This window comes from Mytilus californianus, unplaced genomic scaffold (assembly GCF_021869535.1).
Source record: "Mytilus californianus isolate M0D057914Y unplaced genomic scaffold, xbMytCali1.0.p SCAF_2, whole genome shotgun sequence".
Taxonomy (NCBI): Eukaryota; Metazoa; Mollusca; class Bivalvia; order Mytilida; family Mytilidae; genus Mytilus; species Mytilus californianus.
In genome coordinates this window covers 83,917,119-83,943,132 of record NW_026262668.1, presented here as the reverse complement: position 1 = coordinate 83,943,132, position 26,014 = coordinate 83,917,119, and the positions used below count along the sequence as shown (strand labels likewise).

Sequence of the window (26,014 nt, the reverse complement as noted above, 5' to 3'; positions counted from 1 at the left end):
ACTTGACTAGAAACACTTGTTCACATACAGATCTGACTAGAAAAACACATGCATGCTTATATACAGATCTGACTAGAAAACACTTGTTCACATTCAGATCTGACTAGAAAAACACAAGTTCACATACAGACCTGACTAGAAAAACACAAGTTCACATTCAGATCTGACTAGAAAAACACAAGTTCACATACAGACCTGACTAGAAAAACACAAGTTCACATTCAGACCTGACTAGAAAAACACAAGTTCACATACAGATCTTACTAGAAAAACACATGCTCATATACAGATCTGACTAGAAAAACACATGCTCATATACAGATCTGACTAGAAAACACTTTTCAATTTCATATCTGACTAGAAAAACACAAGTTCACATACAGACCTGACTAGAAAAACACAAGTTCATATACAGGCCTGACTAGAAACACATGTTCACATACAGACCTGACTAGAAACACATGTTCACATACAGACCTGACTAGAAACACATGTTCACTGATAGACCTGACTAGAAAAACACAAGTTCACATACAGACCTGACTAGAAAAACACAAGTTCACTGACAGGGAATTCCATAATGAATCCAAAAATTTTTTAGAAATTTTCTGAGGCCAGTTTTGTCCTAAAATCAACTCAACTTGTTTTACATTTGTCATTTCGGGGCTTTTTATAGCTGACTATGCGGTATTGGTTTTGCTCATTGTTGAAGGACGTATGGTGACTTATAGTTGTTAATTTCTGTGTCATTTGTTCTCTTGTGGAGAGTTGTTTGAACTTGTATCATTAGCAATCATACCACACATCTTCTTATTTTTATATCAAAAGTATTTCAAAAACCAATAGTTGAAATAAAAGGTCATTGAAATGTTCAATTAGATAAGATTTTAAGGAAAGAAATGTTTAAAAAGAAAAAAGAGAAATTAATAACTACTTACCACAGAAACATAAATACTGGTTAGGAAATTTATCTGTGACCTTCTGACAAGCTGGACATCGCCAACCTGATCCTTCACCTAAAAACATCAGTACAAATAGCATGAATAGTAGCAACTGGTGAAACTCAATTCAATATTATCTCTGAAAGTCATATAATTACATAAAATATTTTGACTTGTTCTCCAATAGCTATTATTGAATACTTACATGTTTAAATGTCTTCAGCCATCTTTCCAAGTTACTGCTATTAAATAAAGTGTTTTTTTTTTGTCATAAAGCATGTAAAGCAAATTATTTGACGGGAATAATTTTTTTCAACAATTTTTTAGAAGATTCAATAAACAGCTGACCATCTTAGAACTGTCTTTATGTTATATTTATTGCAAAATTCATTTTTTATTATAAACGTTTAAATTAAGATACTATCCATATTAAATTATTTTTCCTTTCAATAAACTTAATTCTTAAAGGTTATTGATCTAACATTGTAGTAAGATCTTTGAATATTGTCTTAAACATGTTAGTCGGTTCTAATATTGATTTTATCTTAATAGTTGAATAAGTAATTCAACATGTATTGCTATCCAGCTATTACCACTTATGGTCCCACATCTTGCAGTCAAGGGTGTAACTTAAATAAGTTATTAGAGAAAAATAACATACATTTGTTATTGTGGGCTAAAAAAATAAAAAAAACTGTGATAACATATGTATGTTACATGTTTCAAAGGGGCAATATACATCCTTTAAATTTGTTAAATTGTATACAAGTTCTATTGATATTATTATTGTCTTTATGTACAAAAATGTATACTAAACTTTAGAAAGATATAACAGTCCATAGTTTGCCAATGATGCATAGTACACCTATGTTATTACAGAAAATATATGCCTGTAATAACTAAATGGTGGTATTACAGCTTCTCTACATCTCTTCAGAGCCTTTGCTCAGACATATATCACAATGTATTTTAATTCATTTTAAGAAATAATGAAGAGAGCATGTAATGAGGTGCAAGCAATTCCCAAGTGTCTCGTATAATAAGTTACATACTTGTAATAACTAAGCCTTGTTATTACAGCTAAGTTTATCACTGAAAAGCCTTGTCTCATTGATTTACCATGGTTGATCAAAAATGTATTAATTGAATTGGAAAATAAGTTATCAAGGTTATGTATTAAGTTACATGTACTACGCAAAGTTTCAAGAATTCCCAAGTGCCCACTAAAAGTAAAAATATTTATGATATATTTAACTACAAATGTAATAACAAACATATGTTACTACAGATTAAGAAAAAAGAAAAGACAACTCCTGAAAGTATCTGTAATAACACATATGTTATTTTTCTCTAATGACTTATTTAAGTTACACCCTTGACTGTCTTGTAAACACTTATATTTTGGCATATCACAAGGTCATACTTTTCTCAGTCTGCTTTATTTCCTGCTTATGGTGTGACTTTTGTCTTTACATTAAATTTGCTGGAGGTGTACTGATTGATATCTAAGGCTGGAAACACATCTATTTATATAAGTTGTAATTTGAGTCAGACCCTTTTGAACTGATTTTTACAGTTTCTGTTCATGTTGTGTTGTTTCACCAACATACCAGGTTAGGGAGGGCTGAGTGCTTACAAACATGCTTAACCCAGCCACATTCTTTATATACCTGTCCCAAGTCAGAGCCGGTAACCCAGTGGTTGATATAAGTAGCTGTCTGCCATAATTGTCTTTCGTTTATTTTTGTAGTCTTAAGTCAGGCAGTAGGTTTTTCCCTTTTGAATTTTGTTTCACATTTTGTCATCCCAAGCCTTTAATAGCTAAACTGTATGGGTTTTACTCATTGTTGAAGGCTTTAATGTAAACTTTGGTTGTTAACTTATTTTTAAATTCTCTGGTCCATTTGTCTTAGCATGGCGTACTTCTTCATTCTGTTTGTTGGCTCATAACTGCTTTCTGTCTATATTCTAATTTAATTCACAAAAAAAGAAAATTTATTATTTGTTTGGTTTAAGGGGATTAAGACTCCATTTTCATATGATTATATTATTTCATGGCATTATACTGATGGAAGAAACCTAAACTCTGAGTTAGTGACAAATTTCAATCTATCACATTTGGGAAGAATTTTACAAATAGGGTGAGTCTTTAACACTTTACGCTCACACTATTTGCAAAATTCTTCCCAAATGTAATATACATATATTATCTGCACTTATAAATATTTGCAACTACTTAATTACAGTAACAATTTAAAAGTGATAATTATATAAACAAACCTTCCATTAAAGCTGTAGGAGACCTGGCCCATTTTTTAATACATATAAGATGAAAGGCATGAAAACATCCAGGACAATTCCACACTGCATGATGACATTTTACAGTCTCACAACAAACCATACACTCATAAGATCCTAATGTTAACTGCTCTATTAGTAAACCTGAAAACAACATTCAAAGCTCTTATCAGTAAGGTAAAACATATATAAGAACCAAGTATATTTTTTTTTTCAGATCAGAACTAACATATCACATATTTTAAGCTGATAGTAGAAGATACTTTAATTATAAAAATTCCCTCACATCATAATAAAGTAGCATTAATTTTTATTACTTCACCATATCCATATTCTTTAAATAGCAACATTTATTTATGGTATGGATGCTTGTCCAACACTTAAGATTAAGAATGAATTTATATGTAAGATGTTCATGCCGATGTGTAACGGTTTGACACTGAAGTGCTTTTATTATTACGCTGAAGTGGGATAGTGGCATTGTGATACTATCTAGTTAATAGCTACGCTGAAGTGCAATGGATTACATAAACTATATTTTCCGTGCTTTTCTTGTTCACATGTTGATGAAGAAATCAATTTGTTTGTTAGAAGCAGCTTTTCATATTTGTCAAGTAAATCATCAGTTGACAATGTTTTCTCAGGTTAACAATCTGCTGGAACAGCCTCTTAGCTATGTGTTATTTATGTACTGTTATTTTTGTGTCAATTACATTTGTATTTAACATTTTGTACCTCTTTGTGTTTCATCCACTTTTCCAGCTAAAACCTTTTTAATCATCTGTTTTTTACTAATGAATTTTTTATCTGCTGGTGGAAACTTATATTTTTTCTCTGTGACACGTGCACTGTCCTCTTGGTATTTATCATCAGTTAGGCTGCTTTGTTGTGGATTGTTTCTCCGTTCAAAACTGGCTTTACTATCCATCTCTACAAGCCGAGGTGATGACTTCCTACCTCCTGAAAACTGTCTATTCTTATCCATCTCAACAAGACGAGGTGATGACTTCCCACCTCCTGAATATTGTCTATTCTTATCCTTCCAGTTACTCTCTCTCCTTTCATTAGTCCTTTGCCTACCATTTGAATTATCATTACTGTTCCTCGATTTTTCATAAACAATACCTGTGTCTTTCTTTGAGCTTTCTTCATCTCTTTGATGTGTATAACCTTCTCTTACATATTCATTCCTAGTCTCAGATTGTTTTGAATCACCTCTATCATCTTCCATTGAATATCTGTCCCCTCTCCTTCGATCACCCTTGTAATATTGATCATAGTTGTCAGAATTGCCCTCTCTATCTGTATTATGTCTATAAAACTGTCGACTATTATATTGCTGTCCCCGTCCCCTTCCCCTACTTCTGGTGTTCTCTGAATAATTTTTATTTCTATTACTATAAGGAAAATTTTCCTTAGAATCATTTGAATCAGTTCTTTCTTTACTTTCTGGTATTGGTTCATGAAAATGAGGTCTAGATTGATGTCTTTTATCCATGCTTTGATTTTCTTCTGCATTAAATTGTTGTTTACCCCTTCCTCTTGAGCCTGGCAACTTTCCTCTAGATGCTCCCCTGCCTCTGAGATTCTGAGATTTACCTGGTCTTTCATTCATACCAAGAGTATGGGGATTTTCTCTTTCCGCAGGTCCCTGACAGTAGAAGTTCTGCTGATTTTCTCCTCCTTGATAATAATAAGGTTGTGGATTACCTCCCCCTTGATAAAAATTTTGTGAATTATCTATCCCATGATTGTAATTCTGAGGATCATATTGATAATAGAATTGTGGAGGATATTGTTGATCGTAGTAAAAGTATTGAGAGTAATCCTCTCCGTATGATTTGTATCCGTCTGCCATTTTTGTTATCTGCAATAAATGATAAGATGGTTAATCATTGTTCATCCGTTCAAAAATAATATACACAAATGTACATGTTCTTCATGAAAGAAGTTGAATTAAATTCTTAAGCTCACATTTCTACAAACTTCTAGTAAATAAATTGTATATGTTAGAAATTGTGTACTAAAAACATTTGATGATATTAAGACAAATCTAAGAACTTTATTTGACGATTTCATGTGCTTTGAATACCATACAAATGTTCACCTATTTTGAAAGAATTCATTATATAATATTTCAAATACAAAAAGTGTTAAATGCATTATTTTTTTTATTTTAAGTTAAAGTTCAACAAGCAGAGTTATATGTAAAATTTTACCTAAAATCTGTGACAAAAGCCCTTCTAGGCCAAAATAAAAATATTGTATGTTTGCCCAAAAGCAACCGACCCAAAAAAAACCCGCCAACTCAAATTTTTTTTTTGCCGTTTTTTTTTAAGAATTTTTTTTTGGATTTTTTTCGTGTCTGCTCCGTCATCCTATAAAACTTAATGTTCGTCATCTTTGCGTTTGAAAGTAACTGTGAATAAGATTAGAAGAAAGCGTGTAAGAGACGCGGTTAATCAATATTCGATGTTCTCTGTATTTATCTTCTGTCACAGATTTAACGAACGTAAAGAAGTAAAACATGTGAAAATGGCAGACAGTTTTTCAACGCTGTCGTCGTCTGTACTACTTAAAATAAACCAAAAAATAAAGCCTATTGTGTCTAATAGGCTTAATCGCTTTAACGATAAGAAAATCTGGAATGATGTTTTTGATGAAGTTGCCAATCCTGATGAGATGGACATGCGGAAAACCGATGAAGTCATTCTTACTGTATCCCACAAGAGTGGGCTACAAACTTTCGAGCCTGACATGAGTGAACATATTGAGGTTGTACAGGAATTTGACAATGTCTCTTCAAAGGTTTGACGGAAAAAAAAAGATATACTGTTTTAATATTTTCATGCAAATTCTGATAAAAAAAAAAAAAGAATTTGCCTACCTACCTACCCACACCCAGTCATCATGGGTCGGGTTTGGACAAACTGAAATATTTTTAATTGTGGCCCTACTGTTACATGACTTTAAGTAAGTATAATTTGTCATCTGCAAATTTATTTACCTAGTTTTTAATGAAAATACTTGTAACACTATTACACTAAAAATGTATATTGCAGCTATCAATCCCTAATAAGAAAAAAATAGATAGACCAGTCAAAAAAAAAACAAGAAATGATTGTAACAGGATGCTGTTACGAAGTCTCCAAAACGAAGCTCCCATAATTCGTAATTCCCAGGGTCGCCTGACATTGAGCAAAGTCCAGTGAAAATTGGTTTGGTCCAGTAAAGTTATATACATTAGTGATGCCTGGGGACCAACCTTGTATATCATTCAAATCATCTTGGCATGACAAACCAGAATATATATGGTTTAGGGGTGGGGATCTCAACCATTTACAAGATACTAGAACATTGGGGGTGGGGAGGAACCCCTGGGGACTGGTCCTATACGTCATTCAAATGTTCATTACATGACGAACAGGAATATATATGGTTTAGGGGTGGGGATCCCAACCATTTACAAGATATTAGAACATTGGGGGTGGGGGAACCCCTGGGGACTGACCGTATACGTCATTCAAATGTTCGAGACATGACAAATAGGAATATATAGGGGTGGGGATCTCAACCATTTACAAGATATTAGAACTTTCTCAAATGGCAGGGGGTCGGGATGACCCCTGGGGACTGACCCTGTATATCATTCAAACCATCTTAGCATCTTAGCAAATCAGAATATATATGGTTTAGGGGTGGGGATCTTGACCACTTACAAGATATTAGAACTTTCTCAAATGGCAGGGGGTCGGGATGACCCCTGGGGACTAACCCTTTATTTCATTTCATGTGCTTTATCATGACAAACCAGAATATATATGGTTTAGGGGTGGGGATCTCGACCATTTACAAGATATTAGAACTTTCTCAAATGGCAGGGGGTCGGGATGACCCCTGGGGACTAACCCTGTATATCTTTCAAACCATCTTAGCATGACAAACCAGAATATATATGGTTTAGGGGTGGGGATCTTGACCACTTAGATATTAGAACTTTCTTAAATGGCACGGGGTGGGGGTGACCCCTGGGGACTAACCCTGTATATCATTTAATGGGCTTTATCATTTAGAACATTTTCAATTAAAAAGATTGTGTCTATCACAAACGGTTTTCAATTTATAATCATTTGAAAATTTTAAAAAATAAAATCCCATAGGGTTCTATATAGTAAAACCCTCTTTTCTTTTAGCCCCTCAAAGTACCCCTTTATTAACCCCATTGCACAAACAAAACCCTGATTGCACCACTAGACATGTTAGTCTAACATATTGTGAAACCCTTTGTTAATCTGACAAGCGGTTTTGGAGAACGGGTGCGGACAAGTTCAAATTTAAAAGCGGCGGAAGAAGAAGAAGAAGAATAACTAGATTTGCCATTGCAAGCAATAGCGGATGTCACCCTTCCCCCATTGCCACTAAGCGGCAGCCATTTCAAAAAATTTTAACAGTGAATGCACATATATGCATGGCTATACATCTTTCTGTAAATTTTCAGTAGATTGAGAGCTTTTTAAAAATGTTCACATTTTTGCCGTTTCCACGGCAACGGCAGCCATTTTGAAAATTTCAAAGTCAAAAGTATCATCTTTACTTGCCAGTTAACAATAATATCAAGTTTCATTAAGTTCAAATCATTTTGAAAATTTTTGACATTTTTGCAGTTTCCATAGCAACGGTGGCCATTTTGGAAATTCCAAAGTCAAAAGTCTCAGCCAGACTTGCCTGTCAACAATCATATTATGTTTCATCAATTTTAATGCATTTTGAAATTTTTGAAATTTTTGACATTTTAGATTGTTCCTATGGTTACAGAGACCATTCCAAAAATTTATTGGCAGATACCACATTGGTACATGGGAGGGAACATACCATCAAAATTTGAATGGATTTGACCTACCATATTAAGAAAATAAATGCCACTTTAAGGTTTTTTGAGCATTTTGACCTGTTTTGCATTGTTTCCATGGTAACGGCAGATATTTTCGATATTCCAACGCCAAATTCTTTATTTACCAATGTTGCTCATCGTTACTGTGAAGTTTTATTAAATTTGGAGCATTTCGATATTTTTGAAATTTTTGGTGTAGTATCCATGGCAACATAGCAGTTCCAATGATTGCCAAAATCATCCCAAACCAGTATAAAGTGGGCCCCTACATTGTATTAAAATCTAAAGATTTTAAGCTTAAGCATTCTCAAATAATTCAGCAAACTCCAAAATTATATTTTTTCACCATTTTTCAGTTTCCATGGTGATGGCAGCCATCTTTTAGTTCCAAAGTTGCACTGCGACTGGAAAGTCAGGGTTCCTTGTTATAGTGAACCTCCATTCGGATTGGTAGCTTTGGCTCTGAGAAAGCGGGCGGACAAAATTAGGTGGAAGAAAAATAATAATAATAATAACTAGATTTGCCATTGCAAGCAATAGCGGATGTCACCCTTCCCCCCCATTGCCACTAAGAGGCAGCCATTTCAAAAATTTTAAACAGTGAATGCAAATATATGCATGGCAATACATCTTTCTGTAAATTTTCAGAACATTTAGAGCATTTTGAAATTTTCACATTTTTGCTGTTTCCATGGCAACGGCGACCATTTTGGAAATTCCAAAGTCAAAAGTCTTATCTATACATGCCAGTTAGTATTAAGATAAAGTTATATTAAGTTTGCTGCATTTTGAAATTTTGACATTTTCGCTGGTTTTCATGGTAACAAAGACCATTCCCAAAATTGTAATGACATATGCCACATTGGTACATGGGAGGGAACATACCATCAAAGTTTCAATGGATTTGACCCACCATTTTAAGAGAGAAAATTCTACTTTGAGGTTTTTCCCATAGGGTTATAATGGGAAACCTTTCCCCAGTTTCCATGGCAATACAGTAGTACCGATGATTCTCAAAATCATCAAAAACCTGTATATAGTGGATACCTATGTTGTATAAAAATTTGATGATTTTTAGTTCAGGCAGTCTCAAATAAGTCATCAAAAACAAAAAAATATTTTTCACATTTTTGCTGTTTCCATAGAAACGGCGGCCATTTTAAAGTTCCAAAGTTTCACTGCAACTCCACTGATGGTGGTCCTCATTATGCTCAACAATCATGAAGATTGGTTCCATTACCTCCGAGAAAACTGCCGGACAAAATTAGGTGGAAGAAAAATAATAATAATAGGGAAAAAGAAACAGAGGAAAAGCAATATGTCACCCGACATTGTCGATCGGGTGACATAATAATAGGGAAAAAGAAACAGAGGAAAAGCAATATGTCACCCGACATTGTCGATCGGGTGACATAATAACTAGATTTGTAATTGCTAGCAATAACGGATGGCACCCATCCCCCATTGCCAGGCGAGCGGCAGCCATTTTGAAAATTCCAAAGTCAATGAGCGCATCTACACATGCAAATTATCATTTTTGTAAAGTTTCATTAAGTTTGGAGCATTTTGAAATTTTGGAAAATTTTGCTATTCCCATGGTAACGGTGGCCATTTTGGAAATTCCAAAGTCAAATATCGTATCTTCATATGCCAGTTACCATTACTGTAAATTTTCAGAAAGTTTGGAGCATTATGAAATTTTTGAAATTTTTTATGTTTCCATGGAAACGATAGAAATTTCCAAAATTTCAAAAGCAGACACCACATTGCCACATGCCATGTTACATATCAATACAGTTTCATTGATCAATATGTAATATTCTTTAAGAAAATGCAGCTTTTATATATTTTCCCATAGGCTCAATGTTAAACTTTCGCCCTGTTTCCATGACAATGGAGGCCATTTTGGAACTTCTTAATATTGCATGCACATCTAGGCATATCAGGTAACACTTCCATAAAGTTTCATCCACTTGGGTCTTATAATGAAAGATTTAGAATTTTGAATTTTTTTCACATTTTGTCAGTTTCCATGACAACGGCCACCATCTTGAATATGCCATACCCTGTTTGCACATCTGCACATGTTGGGTAACATTATGGTATAGTACCATGACCATTGGTTCATAAAGTTCCAAGATATCAGCTGGACAAAAAACGTGGAAGAAAAATAATAAATATAAGAAAAAAAGAAACGTAGAATAACAATATGTCACCCCAACTCAGTTGAGGGTGCCATAATAATAATAAGAACTGAGCAAAAACAATAAGTCTTCCCAAACTTCGTTTGGGAGACTTAATAAATATGTGAGTTTAAAGTACATTTTGTACTTTGAATGTCATATTTTTTATAACTTTTTTCACTGAAAACAATGCAAATTATATTTACATCAGTTTTATTCTTGACAGTTTTTTTATCAACTGCTAGGTTATTGTTGAAAATCATCAAAAGTATTGTGTAAAACAGAGTAAAAACATGTCTCTCAGATCTAATTCAGTTACTGACTAAAAAAACTTGCACAAATTTGTCAACAGGAAATATTGGTAAATAAAATACCAGATTTCATTCTAGATCCTGATAAGACTTTAATCTTAGTTTGCCATACCAATCTTTTTTAACTGACCTACAGACTTAAATTTTTTTCAGCAGGTAACAGTAAGGCAGTGTCTGCGCGTACCCGCATGCGGGTACGAATAGTCAAATTGCCATTCATAGGCTACGCGTACCCACATCCGGTTTTATAATAAAATGCCATAGGATCAGGAATGAAACATGAAATATATACGGAATTTGTTGCAATTAGCATGATTAGTGAATAAATTGATTAAAACTACTCAGAATTTTTATAAATATTTATATAAAGGTAAGTGAACAGTTTTTTAAAACAATCATATTGGATATGTAAAATTTGTTCCAAATCTTACTAAGTTACATGAAACTTTTATGAGGGTGGTCAAGGGTTATTTTCGTGCAACGTGTTTTGCCATTTTTATTTCATGTGCAGCCATCAAAAAGGTTTGTTATTCACCGTGTTTCGTGGAATCGGTAAAAAGATCGATGTGCAAGAAATTTTTAAATGTTCGTTCATCGTGAAATGGCAATTCTATTTCGCGTGCTTCCGTGCAGATACCCCCCTTTACGCCCCTCTTTTATAATTGGTTTAATGTGACATTATTACTTGCTTCTTTAATTTTTATATAGACACCCAAGCTTTAATTTTAGTCGTTTAAGATATTTTAAAATTTCAATTTCCGTTATAATAGTATTAATTTTTATCATGTTTTTCTTTTACAGGGACTGTACAGTTTCATTTTCCATCAGTGTGCATTTAATTTGCAATGTTTATTATGTATCATTATCTAATAAATACAATTTGAAAATATTATTTTTCATACTCTTCACTCGTTCTACACGAAATCCCCATCTTATCGAAAATTTCCGTATATATTTCACGTTTAATTCAGGGAAAAAACTTAACAGTCGCCCATGGCGACCAGAAATTGACCTGGGCGATCTTTTTATCCAGTTACGGTAGCCCAGGTGGCGAATTGAAAACAAAGTACTCGACAGATAGAAATTCGCTGTTTACCGTGGCTCCAAGTGCCGGCTACTTCACTGACAAAAATATAAATTCAAAAAGAAAAAAAAATCTTTTTAAAATGTATACAGGCAAGTGTCGAGAGTCGTATTGTTGCAAAGTCGCGGTCGCGATAAACAAAGATGTAAAATCAGTGTTTACCTTTGACTAAATATAGTTCACCTTAATTCAGGTCACTGATTGGTCATCTATTTAAAGTCCGGAAAGTATCGTATGTTTGCAAGGATAACAAGAGAGACGTTCTGATGGTCATTTACAATATGAAGCAATCAAATACCCTGTTCGGTTTTGGCTTCAAGAAAGCGAAGAAATTCATAGAAGATGACAATAGCATGTTATGAAATAATATCAGTCAAATAAAAGAACGTATAATATATAATGTTGTTAAGAATCTGGAAAACAGTACCTTTTGTAGTTCCCTTTTCAAAGCCCACGTGGTGTCCAGAGAATGAAGGTCAAAAACGAAAGTAGAATATTGTCGACCACAAATAAATAACATTAGTTCAAAATTATTTTAGTTTCCTACTTACTGAACAGTTTACAAAAAAGAGAAAATCAGAGGAGATATCAATTTTATGACAATGCTTTTGAAATACGTGTACAAGTCTTTTGAGAAAAAAGGTGGGTCATTTGTTTACAAATGTATGTAGTTACGCAAAATAAATCGATCAAGATATTTAATAAATTAGATTATTGAAGAAAAAAATTAAATATTTCATCAATCATCTACATGTATTTAAGGACAGAGAATTCTTTAGTTGTCTTAAAAAGATATTAAAAAAACTGCTTCGCTGAGCGCAGCTGGATACGCCCGCAGAGGTCCAACCCTGAACAGTTGGGGCAAAAATGGACACCATATTCAAGCTTGATACAGGTCTGAATTTGGATAGTAATTAAATACTTGACATATTATAGGTTTCTGAATAAATGTAGTCAAAGAACTTGAAATTGGTTATATGAATTGAATTTATATTCAAATAAAGAGTTCTTCTTCTTGTGCAATACACTGTGCTGTTGCTCAATACATGTACTTAGTAAATCTGTTGTCAGACTATAAACAAATAAAGTTCAATAACTTCTCAATGTTATATCAGAAATTTATAAAAAACTAAAGGGAGGTTATCTTATAAATCAGTCATCAAAGTTTAATGAAAACTGCTCTAAGCACTTTAAGGATATTGTCCAAAAACTGGAAAATCCCCTTTTTGTAATGAATAAAACCCCATAAATCATAAACTTATAGTCTAAAATTTATAAAAATCAAAAGGGAGCTCATGTCGATAGAAATAAACAATTCACCAAAGTTTCTTGCAAATTTGAAATTGTTTTTGAGTTAATGTCCGAAAACTGGAAAATCCACCCTTTTTTAATGAATAAAACCCCAAAACTCCGAAACGGTAAATCCGAAATTTATAAAAAATTCGTAAGGGTTCCGCGGAACCCAGTGTCTCGCCTACTTTTTCTTTTAATCGCAGGCTCAACAAAAATGAGGAAGTAAATCAATAAAAATATTCCTCTTGATACTATCTTTTGATTGTAAGAAGCTTCTGTCCAAGTTTGGTAAAAATCCAGGATAGTTTATGAATCTAATAAATGTTTAAAAACTTTAACTGCAGACTGAATGTAATGTTAACTGGAAGAAAACAAAATTTCCTTCTAGATACTAGCTTTTGATCATAAACAAGCTTCTGTCCAAGTTTGGTACAAATCCAAAATAGTATAAGAAAGTTATCAAAATTTTAAAAACTTTAACCACAGAGTGAATGTGTTGTTTCCTGGCAGAAAATCTAAGTCCATTTAAAAGTAAAATATGGAAAAAATGGATTTATTATTTTACAAAATTTCCTTCTAGATACTATCTTATGATAATAAACAAGCTTCTGTCCAAGTTTGGTAGAAACCCAGGATAGTTTAAGAAAGTTATTAAAATTTTAAAAACTTTAACCACAGAGTGAATGTAATATTTCCCGGCAGAAAAACTAAGTCCATTTATAAGTAAAATACGGAAAAAATGGAATTTTATTTTTACAAAATTTAATTCTGGATACTATCTTATGATCATAAACAAGCTTCTGTCCAAGTTTGGTAGAAATCCAGGATAGTTTAAGAAAGTTATTAAAATTTCAAAAACTTTAACCACAGAGTGAATATTTGTGGACGCCGCCACCGACGACGACGACGGAATGTAAGATCGCTATGTCTCGCTTTTTCGACTAAAGTCGAAGGCTCGACAAAAACGAAAGGGAGCTCACGTGAATAGATATAAACAAAAAACCAAAGTTTCATGCATATAAGTTAAATTGTTTTTGAGTTAATGTCCGAAAACTGGAAAATGCCCCTTTTTTAATTGAAAAAAACCCAATCCTAGGAAACTGAAAATCTAAAATTTACAAAAATCGAAAGGGAGCTCACGTCAATAGATATAAACATTTCATTAAAGTTTCATGCGAATTGGTTAAAGCGTTTTTGAGTTATTGTCCGACATGTTGACGACGAACGGACGGATAGACGGACAACGGTATACCATTATACGTCCCGTAAACGGGCGTATAAAAAACTGGTACACAGGGCATGAAAATTCCCATTTTGTAAATGATTTTTTTTTATTAAATTTGATTGAAGTCGACAACAAAAATAAGGCAAAATTTACATTTTCCCAAGCATCTAAATCACCTCCAGGTATGCGCAGAATGCAGGGTTTTGAGTCTAAGATTTCAAAATTTTCTTGGGGGGGGGGGGGGGGGGGGCATGCCCCCAAACCCCCTAGCTTTGCGGGCTTCACCAGTGATACTCATAGTGAAATAAAGTGGGCTACTAACTTTTTGTCTGGGCTAACTGATTTTCAAGTCTAGTAGCCCAGCTGGCTACTGGCCTTACAAAGTTAAGTTTCACCCTTGTAATTCCTGATCCGATGGCATTTTATTATAAAACCGGATGTAGGTACGTGTAGAATGGCAAATTGACTATTCGTACCCGCATACACTGCTTTACAGTAAACACTTGTTTTTTGTTTTGTTTTTTTGGCCTCACATCTACCTGTAATTCTGAGAGATGTTGTGACTGTGTATTGTGACCAAACGACTTACTTTCCAAGCTATATGACTAAACACAACATGTCATGTACTAAATTAATATGTATAATCTTCAGTTGTTTTATCTTCACTACCCCTTTTCACTTTAAAAGTAAAACTATATACGTCCCTGTTCAACTTTAAATAGTGTGTTCTTATGTGTGTTTTTTTTAAATGATATATAAGAGGTTGTCATAATTCTATTCCTGTTCTGACTATATATCCTCTTTTGCTGTTTTATAATGCCTTTACCAGTGTTTACTGTTTGTCTGCGTGTATAATGTATTGCTCAATTTTTTCTTAGATTGCATCAACGTTATTCAAATGTTTGACGCAATGTGAGCCTCTCCTTTTTACAAACACTTAAAAGATTAAGAGTTGATTTATCTAGAATACAAGGGTACAAGCACGTTTTCAAACAAGTAGATTTTGCGTTTGTTTTTGAAAAACCCGATTAGCGTTGATTGTGTTTACATTGGACACTAGAGAACAGAAACGAACTGATATATTTCCCTGTTAATGTCATCAGGAACTATAACTATTCGTTTGGTCAGATCTTTTGAACACAGGAACATCAAACATATTGTTCTTCATGATGTAGATTTTTCTCAGACTGTCAGTTCATTCAAAGAAACAATTAAAAAAGGTTACTTACTGTAATTCGTCTGCCGAAAAAAACATATACCCTTCAATGTAATTAGTAAAGAAATTTTCCTTGTTTAAATTAAAATGTGTGTAAAAATTGAATGCAGGTCGTTTTGTCTTGATTCTCGTTCAGACACTATGTACATGTAGGCAATTCACCTTATTCCTGTCTGCACACCTATATGTAGGCAATTCGCCTGTTTCCTTTTTACAAACAATATGTAGGCGTTTCACTTTATTCCTGTCTGCACACCAACAATGTACATGTATATGAAGGCTGATTCCTGTCCGCACATAGATTTACTGTGAACATGCGCATATATGAACATTAAGAAAGCATAGTGTTTTATTATACATGATATTTCACTGAGTTGATTGAAAATGGTATCACATACATCATGGAGCCTCCTTGTGGGGATTTTCATTGTGATTACTTGACCGTTTTTTAGATATTTTTTGATTAATTACTGGACCAAATATTTCAAGATTAATTGTTTATTAAGGACTGTATTTTTTATTATTTGATTACCAAAGTTAAGCGAATATTTAATGAATATATTTTGGTGTGATTATCAGATTATGCGATAACTGTGACACCCCCTCCCCCCCCCCCCCCTGACAAAACAGAATTGATAATGCAATTTTTTCTTTCCTTTAAGTGTTATTTTTTCATTAGAAACAATAGTATAAGAAGGAAGATTTCTCAAGGATTGTTTAAAAAGATTTAAGAAAAATATTAAACAATTAAATGGACTGCATGTATTGAAATAAGTAGGTGTTGTTTGATCAATTATTATGTTCTTTGTTAAAAACAAAATATAATCCTTAACTTAAGATTAGTAGTAATACAACAGAAGTTAGTACAAATTATAAATTAACACAAAAATAAAAATAAAATGGTATCAAATAAAACAGAGATATTGGTATTTATTTTTATACATCTATATTTCATTTTTGTCCAATTTGGGAAAACATAATTAAAATATGTACAAAAGAACCTAGCACCTCTGACTCTGTATTTAAAATAAATATATAAAAATACCTCCGACTCTGTATTTAAAATAAATATATAAAAAGCCTATATAGCTATTCTTTAAATTGTTGCAACTAGAAATGCAATGAAGTTCTACATGTATGACGACAGACAAAGTGGCATACATGTTTATACCTTTTACTATTCTCAACAGATGAACCCAAAACCAGTCAAACCTGAATTCAGACAAATACTGGAATCCATGTTATTCAAAATTGGCCATCAAATACAGGTTTTGTTTTTGTTGAAAGTATAACAATACACAGAAGTAAAATGAGGTTCATGAAAGACAGGTTTGACTGTTATAATATAAATAACAAACAAAATAAAAAGCCAAACCAAAGATAAACATGAACAGAACCTATTGTGATCCTTTACATTTCACTGGTTGGCCACAACAATGCTTATACCACCTTTTTACATGTCATCAACGAAGTTAAAAGCATAGATCGCATCATCCATTTCATACTTTACATTATACCACATAGAAAAACCAGGTACTATAGAAATTACATATCCATCATAAATGTTGCCATCACTAAATGAATGTTTTATAGTTTTTCCCAACTAAGAGGGGTCTTCCCTGTGTTGCATTTTCATGTGTTGGTTCTTTTAGAGTGTCTTTGATAAATGTCTGGACATTATCTTTCAGTTGTCGAATAGTCAATTTTGTGTATTTTCCCCTTTCATTTAATTTGGAAAAATTATAAATTTTTTTGTCAGGATGTTTCTGTTTCAAAACAGTCTTACGGAATTTCAGTTGAGCTTCCAAAGCAGTCATTTTCTCCTTTTCACTTTTGAGGATGGAAAGACCTTCTTCTACTTGGTTTTGATTTTGCCATAGGCCATAATAACAGACCATGTTAGTCATATCTTCAGCTTTCTTTACACGCTTCCTTTCCAATTCTTGTAACTGTTGCTTTTCTGTTTCTGTACTTCTATTCTCTGTATTTGTATATATATATATGTTGGCTTTTCCCCTGACACCTGTTTGCCCTGTGTTAAGCCATGATTTCCTTTTGCACCTTGTCATTTCCGCCACAATCTTATAAACTAATGTTATCGCTATTTTGTGTTTTTCTGCTTTGATATTTTTTTATAATAATTTTTCATTATCATGCTACTCACTTGAGATAGAAAAATATCGCAAGAAAGTAAGGACACACATACTCATTGACGACGTTATAGGCAAAGTAGGCATAAATAGATTATCATTTGTTGACAGATCTTTCAAACTTAAGGATGCTTGCCCTTGGATGAGATGTCACTGTAGCTAAGAAACACCCTCTCATTTGAAAATATATATATTGACATAAGTTCCATTTCGATTTTTAAAAATTTCAGATTTTACGTTTGGGAGTATTGGGACTTTATTCATAAAAAAGGGGGGATTTTCCAGTTTTTGGAAAACATGGAAAATAACTCAAAAAACGTTTTGAGCAGTTTTCATGAAACTTTAACATGTTTAATGACTTATATTTACATCTACTGATATAAGCTCCCTTTTGTTTTTTTTTTTATATAAATTTCTGAAATGACATTGTCATGATTGTGGAGTTATGGAACTTTATTTGTTGAAAAATTCGTTGAAATCTGTAAATTTTTCACACTTTGGACGGTTATAGAATTTTTAGTCCCCTACCGATGAAGTCGAAGGGGACTTTTTGTTTGCACTCTGTCCGTCTGTCTGTCCATCCATCAGTCCAGCAAATCAGTTTTCCACATTTTTTTTCTTCATGCTTTAAGATATTGATTTGATATTTGGTATAAATTTTCATCATGACAAGTTACAGATCAAGTTTGAATTTTGTTCTGTTCTGATGATTTTGTCCAGAGTTATGGTCCATGGACTTAGTAAATTCACTCAAATATTCAGTTTTTCGTGCTTAAAGATATTGATTTGATAATTGGTATATAATGTAACAATGACAAGCTACAGATCAATTTCGAATTTTGTGCAGATTTATGGTCCTTTGAAATAATCAGTTCCCACCCTTTTTTTTGGTCATGCAAGAAGATATTGATTTGATAATTGGTATGTAGTTTTATAATGACAAGTGACAGATCAAGTACGAATTTTGTTCCGGTCTGATGATTTTGTGCAGAGTTATGGTCCTTGGACAAATAATCAGTTTCCTCACCTTTTCTCATCATGCTTGAACATGTTGAAGATAATGACTTGATATTTGTTATACAGTTTACACCATGACAAGTTATAGATCAAGTATAGCATTTTGTTCCAGTACAATGAAATTTTAACTGGTAGGGGACTATGTAATAAGTATGTATTGCCATGCAATACTCTCAGAATGCTTGTTTTCATTAAAAATTTGAGGCCACAAACTTAGTTGAACATGAGGTAGCCTTAATAGTGCTAAATTATTCATGTTATGTGTCAATGGGTACCACTGTATGTTATGTCTTCTTTTGTTTTTAGTCCCCTACCGACGAAGTCAAAGGGGACTTTAGGTTTAGGTTTGTCTTCAGAATTCAGATCTAACACTTCACAGCAAACAACATTTCGAACTGAGCAGTGAAAAAAATATGTGTGAGACATATTTCCCTTCAGGTGATAATGCACTGAATTTGATATTGATGACAATGTCTAAAATTAAACCAAAGAAAAACACATAACCAAAAAAATAATATTTATTTTTGGATGTGGGTGGGAGGGAACTAATTTGATAAACATATTAAAAGACATATTTTTTATACCACTTTGTTACAGTGATATATTTATACTTCGGAAAATAGAAGTTTTTCATTTTGTTCTAATCAAATGCATTGATGAACATTTTCAGTGAAATTCAACCATTTTATTGTAAATTTATATTCTATTTGGAACATATGTTACCCCCAGGGGTTTATTATAACCCATTTTGGTGACTCTGAATAACCTGTTAACAGATATATGTATTTTGAATTTTCTTTATTAACTTGTTGTCAATATAAGACATCAAAAGGCCAAATCAAACAGGTGATAAGCAGGTCAGATTCTTAAAGTAAAATTTTGTCTATGAGCTAGCTACTATCCTTAGTATCTTAGTCTCCACTGAATATAACGGTTACCTAATTTATCAAATAGAAGTGAAAAGATTCATCATTTGCAAATTAAACATGTTTTTGATAGAATAGAGAATGGAATCAGGGAATGTGTCAAAGAGACAACAAAGAGCAGAAAACAGCCCAAAGCCACCGATGGGTCTTCAAAGCAGTGAGAACACCGCACACCCTGAGGCGGGCTTCAGCTGGCCCCTAAACAATAATGTTTACTAGTTCAGTGAAATGGACGCCACACTAAACTCCAGAACATACAAATGAACCAAAATTTAAAAAAACAGACTAACAAAGGCTAGAGGTTCCTGATTATATTTGTCATGTTTGTCATTTGATAGTATAAACAATTTTTGAATATTTTGAATTAATGCAGGGATTTCAAATTATTACATTTGTATTTTTTAGATCTTGTGTCAATGCAGGGAATTCCACCACCTTTTAAGAAGTTTACTTATGGTAAGCTAATTATTTCTCACAATGACAAGGTAAAATGTACATGTACATTCTTAAAATAATAATGCTACAAACAAACAAAAAAAGGAGGTGGAAGATACAATGTACCAAAGGGACATAAAAAACTGATAAGTCAAATCCAAACTTACATTTCTGTTGTACAAAATGAAAAACAATGAAAAAAGAAGAAAAGTCTACACAACACTACATAGAAAACAAAAGACTGAGAAACATGAACCCCATCAAAAACTGTTTTGTGATAATAAAATAAGGAGATGTAGTATGATTGCAAATGGGGTTGAATTGAGGTGCTCTTGAAGGGGAATACCCTGTGAAAATATAATCCATGTTATAATATAAAAGTTTGTTTCTAGGGCTAGTATGAAATGTAAGATCATCATAATTTGCATCAAGGTGTTTTTCTATGTAGTGTTTTGTAAACTTGTTTGTCTTTTCTTCATCTTTCATTTTTTTGCCATGGTGTTGTCATTTTCACTTGACGAATGAGGTTTGAATGTCCATTTGGTGTCTTCCACCTGTTGTTTTACTGTTCACAAATAGAAATCAGTAAATCAAAATTCATATCTTTCCGATGTGAATATATAGGATCACCAAATTTTGTATGCATTAGCACTTTTAAATAGTGTGTAGGTCATATTCCAAACAAATGCACGTTGGTTTGACCTACCTATTGTATATACTGACGATTGGTTCATGCTGATTAGTACAAAAATTCTCTTGTACTGTATGATGCATGATATTTGAATTTGTGGATGCAGGTGCAGGTCAGCTTTTTTGTAGAATTAGTATGGAGGTATTAAAACACACAAAGCAGACCAAAATGACATCTTTAGGTCACCTGTCGTCTTCAACAATGGACAAGTGGAAACTGTAAATATTTTCAATTTGTGAAGCTGTGAATAAATTCAACTGAAATGATATAAAAAAGATTGATTCCAACACTTAATTTTTGATAAAACATAATAAGAATATCAGGTTCATATAAGGCTAATGTAGGCAAAAATTGGTTTCCTACAATTGTTGATAAACAATGATAAATGATTTATCACCTTCTAGCTTATTGTTTGGCTTCTGTTTCATTTACCTTTACCATACAGCTCCTTTAATCATGATAAAGAACTTTTTGATATCTATTTATAAGTTGTAAAGGTACTACATATGTTTTTATTAAGTATATAACTATTCAAAACGTATTTTATGAATACAAAGGTAAATATTCTTGCAAAACTTTCATCCATTGCTGAACATGCTATCTAAATGAGAATACGAATACATGGTTATTAATATTATACTTCCATTGTTTATGTTTTATGAATTTGATTTATTTGAAGCATGTTTAAACTTGTTTTATTTACAGATACACTGAAAATAAGCCATAAGGCACATGGAGCTAAGGTAAGTTTTCTAAGTGATGATAAAAAAGTGCCACAAACATGTTTAACCCCGCTATATTCTATATGTGCCTGTCCCCAGTCAGGAACATATAATTCAGTGGTTGTCTTTGGTTGCTGTTTATTAGTCCCCTACCAACAAAGTCGAAGGGGACTTCAGGTTTGCAGTCTTAGAGCCACGTTATTTGGACTCTTTTGGATAGTTGTCTCATTTGCAAACATACTGCATCTCCTTATTTTATAATCATAAAGCAGTAATATGTTCATGTTATGTGTACACACGATAAAAGTATACTGTATATATATGTATATCACAGTGAATAGATGTAATATTGTTTTTTTGTGGAAATTACATACATTTATCATTTATTGTATTTGCACAAATGGTATCTTCTTTGAATGCCTAATATAAGGTTTTCAGTTTATGCAGTAAAGATTTTCAAGGGTCTGGAAATTCCACACTAATCAGAAATACTGGTCAGATACATTTGTTTACTACATAATCTACTTATCACATATTTCACTGTTAGAAAGCCAACTAAATTCATCCACCATATTTTCAGACCTATATTTATCAGGTAAATGTCTTCTGATGAATTATTATTTTAAAGAATTTCTGTTAGACTCTTAAAATTAGATGTTTTGATTCATTGTAAGCAATATATTTCTAGCTAGAATATGTCGTTCATTATATTTATGACAAGTTGATCAAATGTCCATCTGAAATTGTAGATGATTTATAGTATTGACCTCGTTTTCAATATATGTAATAGTCATACATTTTTTGTCTCGTCCACGACTAAAGTTGCATTACTATCAGTTCAAATCAGTTTGACAACTATTTCCAGGCCCTACCCCTAGGTCATGGTCTAGTGACTTTGAATTAATTAGCAATTTTCAATGTTAAGTTTTCTGCAGAAGTCAGTTTGACAGGAACTACTTGTGATAGATCAATGGTATTTTCTATAAAGTTGCATTACTATCAGTACATATCAGTTTGAAGTTTATTTCAACTCCCTGCCCCCATAGGTCATGGTCTAGTGACTTTCAATTAATTACCAATTTTCAATGTTTAGTTAGTTTGAAATGAACTACTTACAATTGACAACACTACTTTCTATAAAGTTGTATTACTGTTTGTACATCTCAGTTTGTTCACCATTTCCAGGCCCTGCCCACTAGTACATGGTCCAGCGACTTTGAATTCATTAGCAATGTTGCTGTCCATCAGATTGTCTTTTTCTGAATTTTATGCCGATAGGCAAGACATATCTCTGTGTCAACAGTTTATTTGGTTTAAGTCTTTCTCAATAAAAATGCATGATGCATGGTGGATCAGCAACATTTTTATAATATGTATTTTTCTGTAAGAATTATAAGCTTGTCTGAAAGTTTTCACTTAGACTTGATCTCTGTTTTATTCTTCAGAAACCTTTAAAAATGATTGTTATTTTGGTTATTAAAGATTGCATCCAACTAAATGTTTTTGAGTTAGGAAAGGCAATTTAGGGTGTGAACTCTTATTTTGATTATATTTTCAGAGTAATGATCCTGTTATTGACATAGAAAACGATCAATTGATTTTAGAAGATGGGGTTACATTGAAGGAGGCTGGTGTTGGTAAGATCATTGAGGTTTAACTGTATCTATCCTCTTGGTTGTCAATTATTTAATTAAGATCAATTATCATTTCATTTACAGGCAACATATTGCCATCACTTGGTGTTCATCATCATTGTTGTCTCTTTTGTCTCTCTATAACCTTTATTAAAACCCTCTCTTCAATAATCACTTGGTAAATTGAAATCAGTCTTTATATAACCACCATCCTAGACCTGCCTAAATTTAACATTATGTCCTATGTTCCTACTGATCAACTTACATGGCCCCTTTTCTAAAGATAAATCATAGTGGTAGAAACGTAGTTTTCTGTAGCTCTCAGGGATTGAAGTCAAAATTTTGGCATGGTAGCCCACAGCTTAAATTTTGTAGCCAATATATATATAGTTCTATACAAGAAAAGCAGAAATTTTAATAGCCCACACCAAATTTTAGGGGCCATTGGTGAGTGGGCCCCTGATAATTTCAAACCCTGGCTCTCAAAAAAAGTATTTTACATATCTTGTTACAAAAAATTACAGACTACAAAGTAACATATTAAAGAATCATTTCTAGTTGTTGTTAAGGGGTGAAAAAAAAGAGGTGAGAACAGACAAACTGGTTGTTAATATACAGGTAGGTATTTTTCTAATTTTAAGGGTATATACATGGAATATTTCTTATAAGGATTTACAGAATATATATAAATTGTTTTTGTTATTGAATGAATGGGAAACAAGCAAAATTTGATTTTTGGAGTTAAGATTGCATGAAATGCATCAAAACCCTTATGACACTGGCTTTATCTCTATATCTTCCAGGTTTTATCACAACTTTTGATAGCTTAAACAATTTCATATAGTGCAGTGAGATCAATAATCTTTAGATCTTATCCAGCAAATGTCATGCAATTTATTAATGATATATTATTCTCAGATATTCGAGTTACAAAATTATGTGTATTTGTATTTTTATTAATATTACATAAGTTGTGCATGGCATATGAATCTGTTATTTTATGAATAAAGGAAGATAACTCAAATTCAAATTGTGTCATTTGTATTAATGTGTTTATTTGCTAAATACAATTCAATCTTTAATTTAAATTTCATCTTGCAAAATGAAAGCAATCTTTACCCTTCAGTGCTCACAAGCACTTTAATTCCTGACTCTCACTGTATTAATTTTGCTATATAGTTGTTTAATAATCAATTAAAGATAAAAGTTTGAATTTTGTTCTAGTAGTTGATGTACTTTTAACATAATAGTGGCTGTGGACAATTTTTGATCATTGAAGATTCTTGTACATGTATATGGATTGCTTCATATCTTTACAGGAAATGAAACAGAAATATCCTATTTCAAAATGGAAGACTACAGAAAGTACCAAGCCAATCCACATTTAGTATGGTGAAGATCAGACAAAGTTAATGGCAACATTAAATGGATACTGGTTCCATTTACATTCAACACATGCTTGTCATATGCTTGTTTGAGTAACTGCTCATTATTTAATATCTGCTGTGTGTAAGCTGACCAGACACCATATAAATGTTGATAACTTTAAAATAATTACCCTGACAAAGTTTTGGCAAGGTAAAAATGGTATACAACACAGTTGTAAGTTACAAAATCCACGGAATTGTTGTCTCTTCAATTATATCATGATTTGAATAGTTGTATTGTGTAAACTGTCATTGAATTGTGAAGTTACCTATCTGCTCATTATCTTTAAATTCCATAAAATGTGGTCTAGTTTTTGTTTTCTTTGAAGTTAATAAAAATCAACAAAATTGCTATGATATATATATATATATATGCATATCAAATATATATAATGCATGAAAAAAAAAATTAAAACATTTTGGGTTGCCTCTTATTAAATAAATATGAACATAAATTAGGCTGTTAATTTTCTCGTTTGAATTGTTTTACATTTGTCATTTCAGGGCCTTTTATAGCTGACTATGTGTGTGGGCTTTCCTCATTGTTGAAATATTATAATTGTAATAAAATTTAAAAAATATAAGGCCATCACTTGGCGTTCATGGTCATTGTCCTTTGTCTGTGGTTTGTCCTGTGCCCTAAATTTAAAAGATAACAGTTGTTAAAAAATAATAGGCAAGCCAAGGTGTATCTTCTACCAAATTTTCAGAAGAATCTACAACCCATTTTGAAGGTTTTGCTTAAGTTAAATAGAGAGAAATTGTGAACAGCAATAGTTTTTAGCAAAATAAGATCTACAAATAAGTTAACTTAATAGAAATTGTCAATTAAATGGCTTACAGAAGTTATTGCCCTTGTAAGATGGTTTTTATCCATTTTTTGTAAAAATCATTATAGAAAGAGAGAAATTATAAAAAGCAAAGATGTTAAGCACAATAATATCTTTAAATGATTCAACATAAAAAAAAATATTAAAATGGAATATTTTTTACCAGGTGAATGAATCAAGCTCTTTGGAGCCTCTTGTTTTAATTTTACCTAATATCTTGAAAACTATTATACATGGAGAAACATTTTAAAAAGCAAACATGATCAGCAAGACAAGATCTACAAATAATTCAACATGGCTGAAATCGACAGTCATCTTCTTATAGGAGTTATTGTCCTTAAGTGACAATTTTACCATTTTTTTTGTGGTGTTTGCCTTTTATCGTGAACACTTAAAAAGTAAAACAACAAAAATACTGAACTCCAAGGAAAATTCAAAAAGGAAAGTCCCTTAACAATTGGCAAAATCAAAAGCTCAAGCACATCAAATGAATGGAAAACAACTGTCATATTCCTGACTTGGTACGTGCATTTTCTTATGTAGAAAATGTTGGAGTAAACCTGGTTTTAAAGCTAGCTATACCTCACACTTGTATGACAGTCGCATAAAATTCCATTATATTGACAACAATGTGTGAACAAAACAAACAGACATAATAAGTAAAAATGTCAAAAATAGGGGTAAAGCAGTCAACATTGTGTTACAACCTCAATCACTATAAAAACAAATATATGTCAACA

General features: G+C 32.4%; 2 protein-coding genes across 3 annotated transcripts in view; one reads left to right on the top strand and one right to left on the bottom strand.

Moving 5' to 3' along the window:
• Nucleotides 1-15,120, bottom strand: part of LOC127730317 (transcriptional repressor NF-X1-like) — a 52,290-nt gene extending 37,170 nt beyond the window's left edge. Inside the window, exons 1-4 of one of the 2 annotated variants that reach the window (XM_052238649.1) lie at nucleotides 15,017-15,120; nucleotides 3,975-5,106; nucleotides 3,222-3,383; nucleotides 939-1,016 (exon numbers count right to left, since the gene is read on the bottom strand). In XM_052238649.1, coding sequence (XP_052094609.1) covers nucleotides 939-1,016; nucleotides 3,222-3,383; nucleotides 3,975-5,097 — 1,363 coding nt within the window. In that variant the 5' untranslated portion in view covers nucleotides 5,098-5,106; nucleotides 15,017-15,120. The remainder of the gene's footprint in view (nucleotides 1-938; nucleotides 1,017-3,221; nucleotides 3,384-3,974; nucleotides 5,107-15,016) is intronic. The other variant, XM_052238650.1, reaches the window with a different exon arrangement.
• An 86-nt stretch (nucleotides 15,121-15,206) lies between these two features.
• On the top strand, nucleotides 15,207-24,899 carry LOC127730313 (UPF0538 protein C2orf76 homolog). Its single transcript, XM_052238644.1, has 5 exons — nucleotides 15,207-15,446; nucleotides 19,941-19,991; nucleotides 21,367-21,404; nucleotides 22,942-23,020; nucleotides 24,337-24,899. The coding sequence occupies exons 1-5, from the start codon at nucleotides 15,320-15,322 to the stop codon at nucleotides 24,411-24,413; spliced, it is 372 nt and encodes a 123-aa protein (XP_052094604.1). The 5' UTR covers nucleotides 15,207-15,319; the 3' UTR covers nucleotides 24,414-24,899.
• Nucleotides 24,900-26,014: the final 1,115 nt, after the last annotated feature.

Excerpts from the sequence above, each read along its gene's own strand:
- LOC127730313 (XM_052238644.1), top strand. The coding sequence starts at position 15,320 with ATGTCATCAGGAACTATAACTATTCGTTTGGTCAGATCTTTTGAACAC. Across the intron at positions 21,405-22,941 it reads ATAAGGCACATGGAGCTAAG|AGTAATGATCCTGTTATTGA; the intron begins GTAAGTTTTCTA and ends TTATATTTTCAG. Across the intron at positions 23,021-24,336 it reads ATTGAAGGAGGCTGGTGTTG|GAAATGAAACAGAAATATCC; the intron begins GTAAGATCATTG and ends ATATCTTTACAG.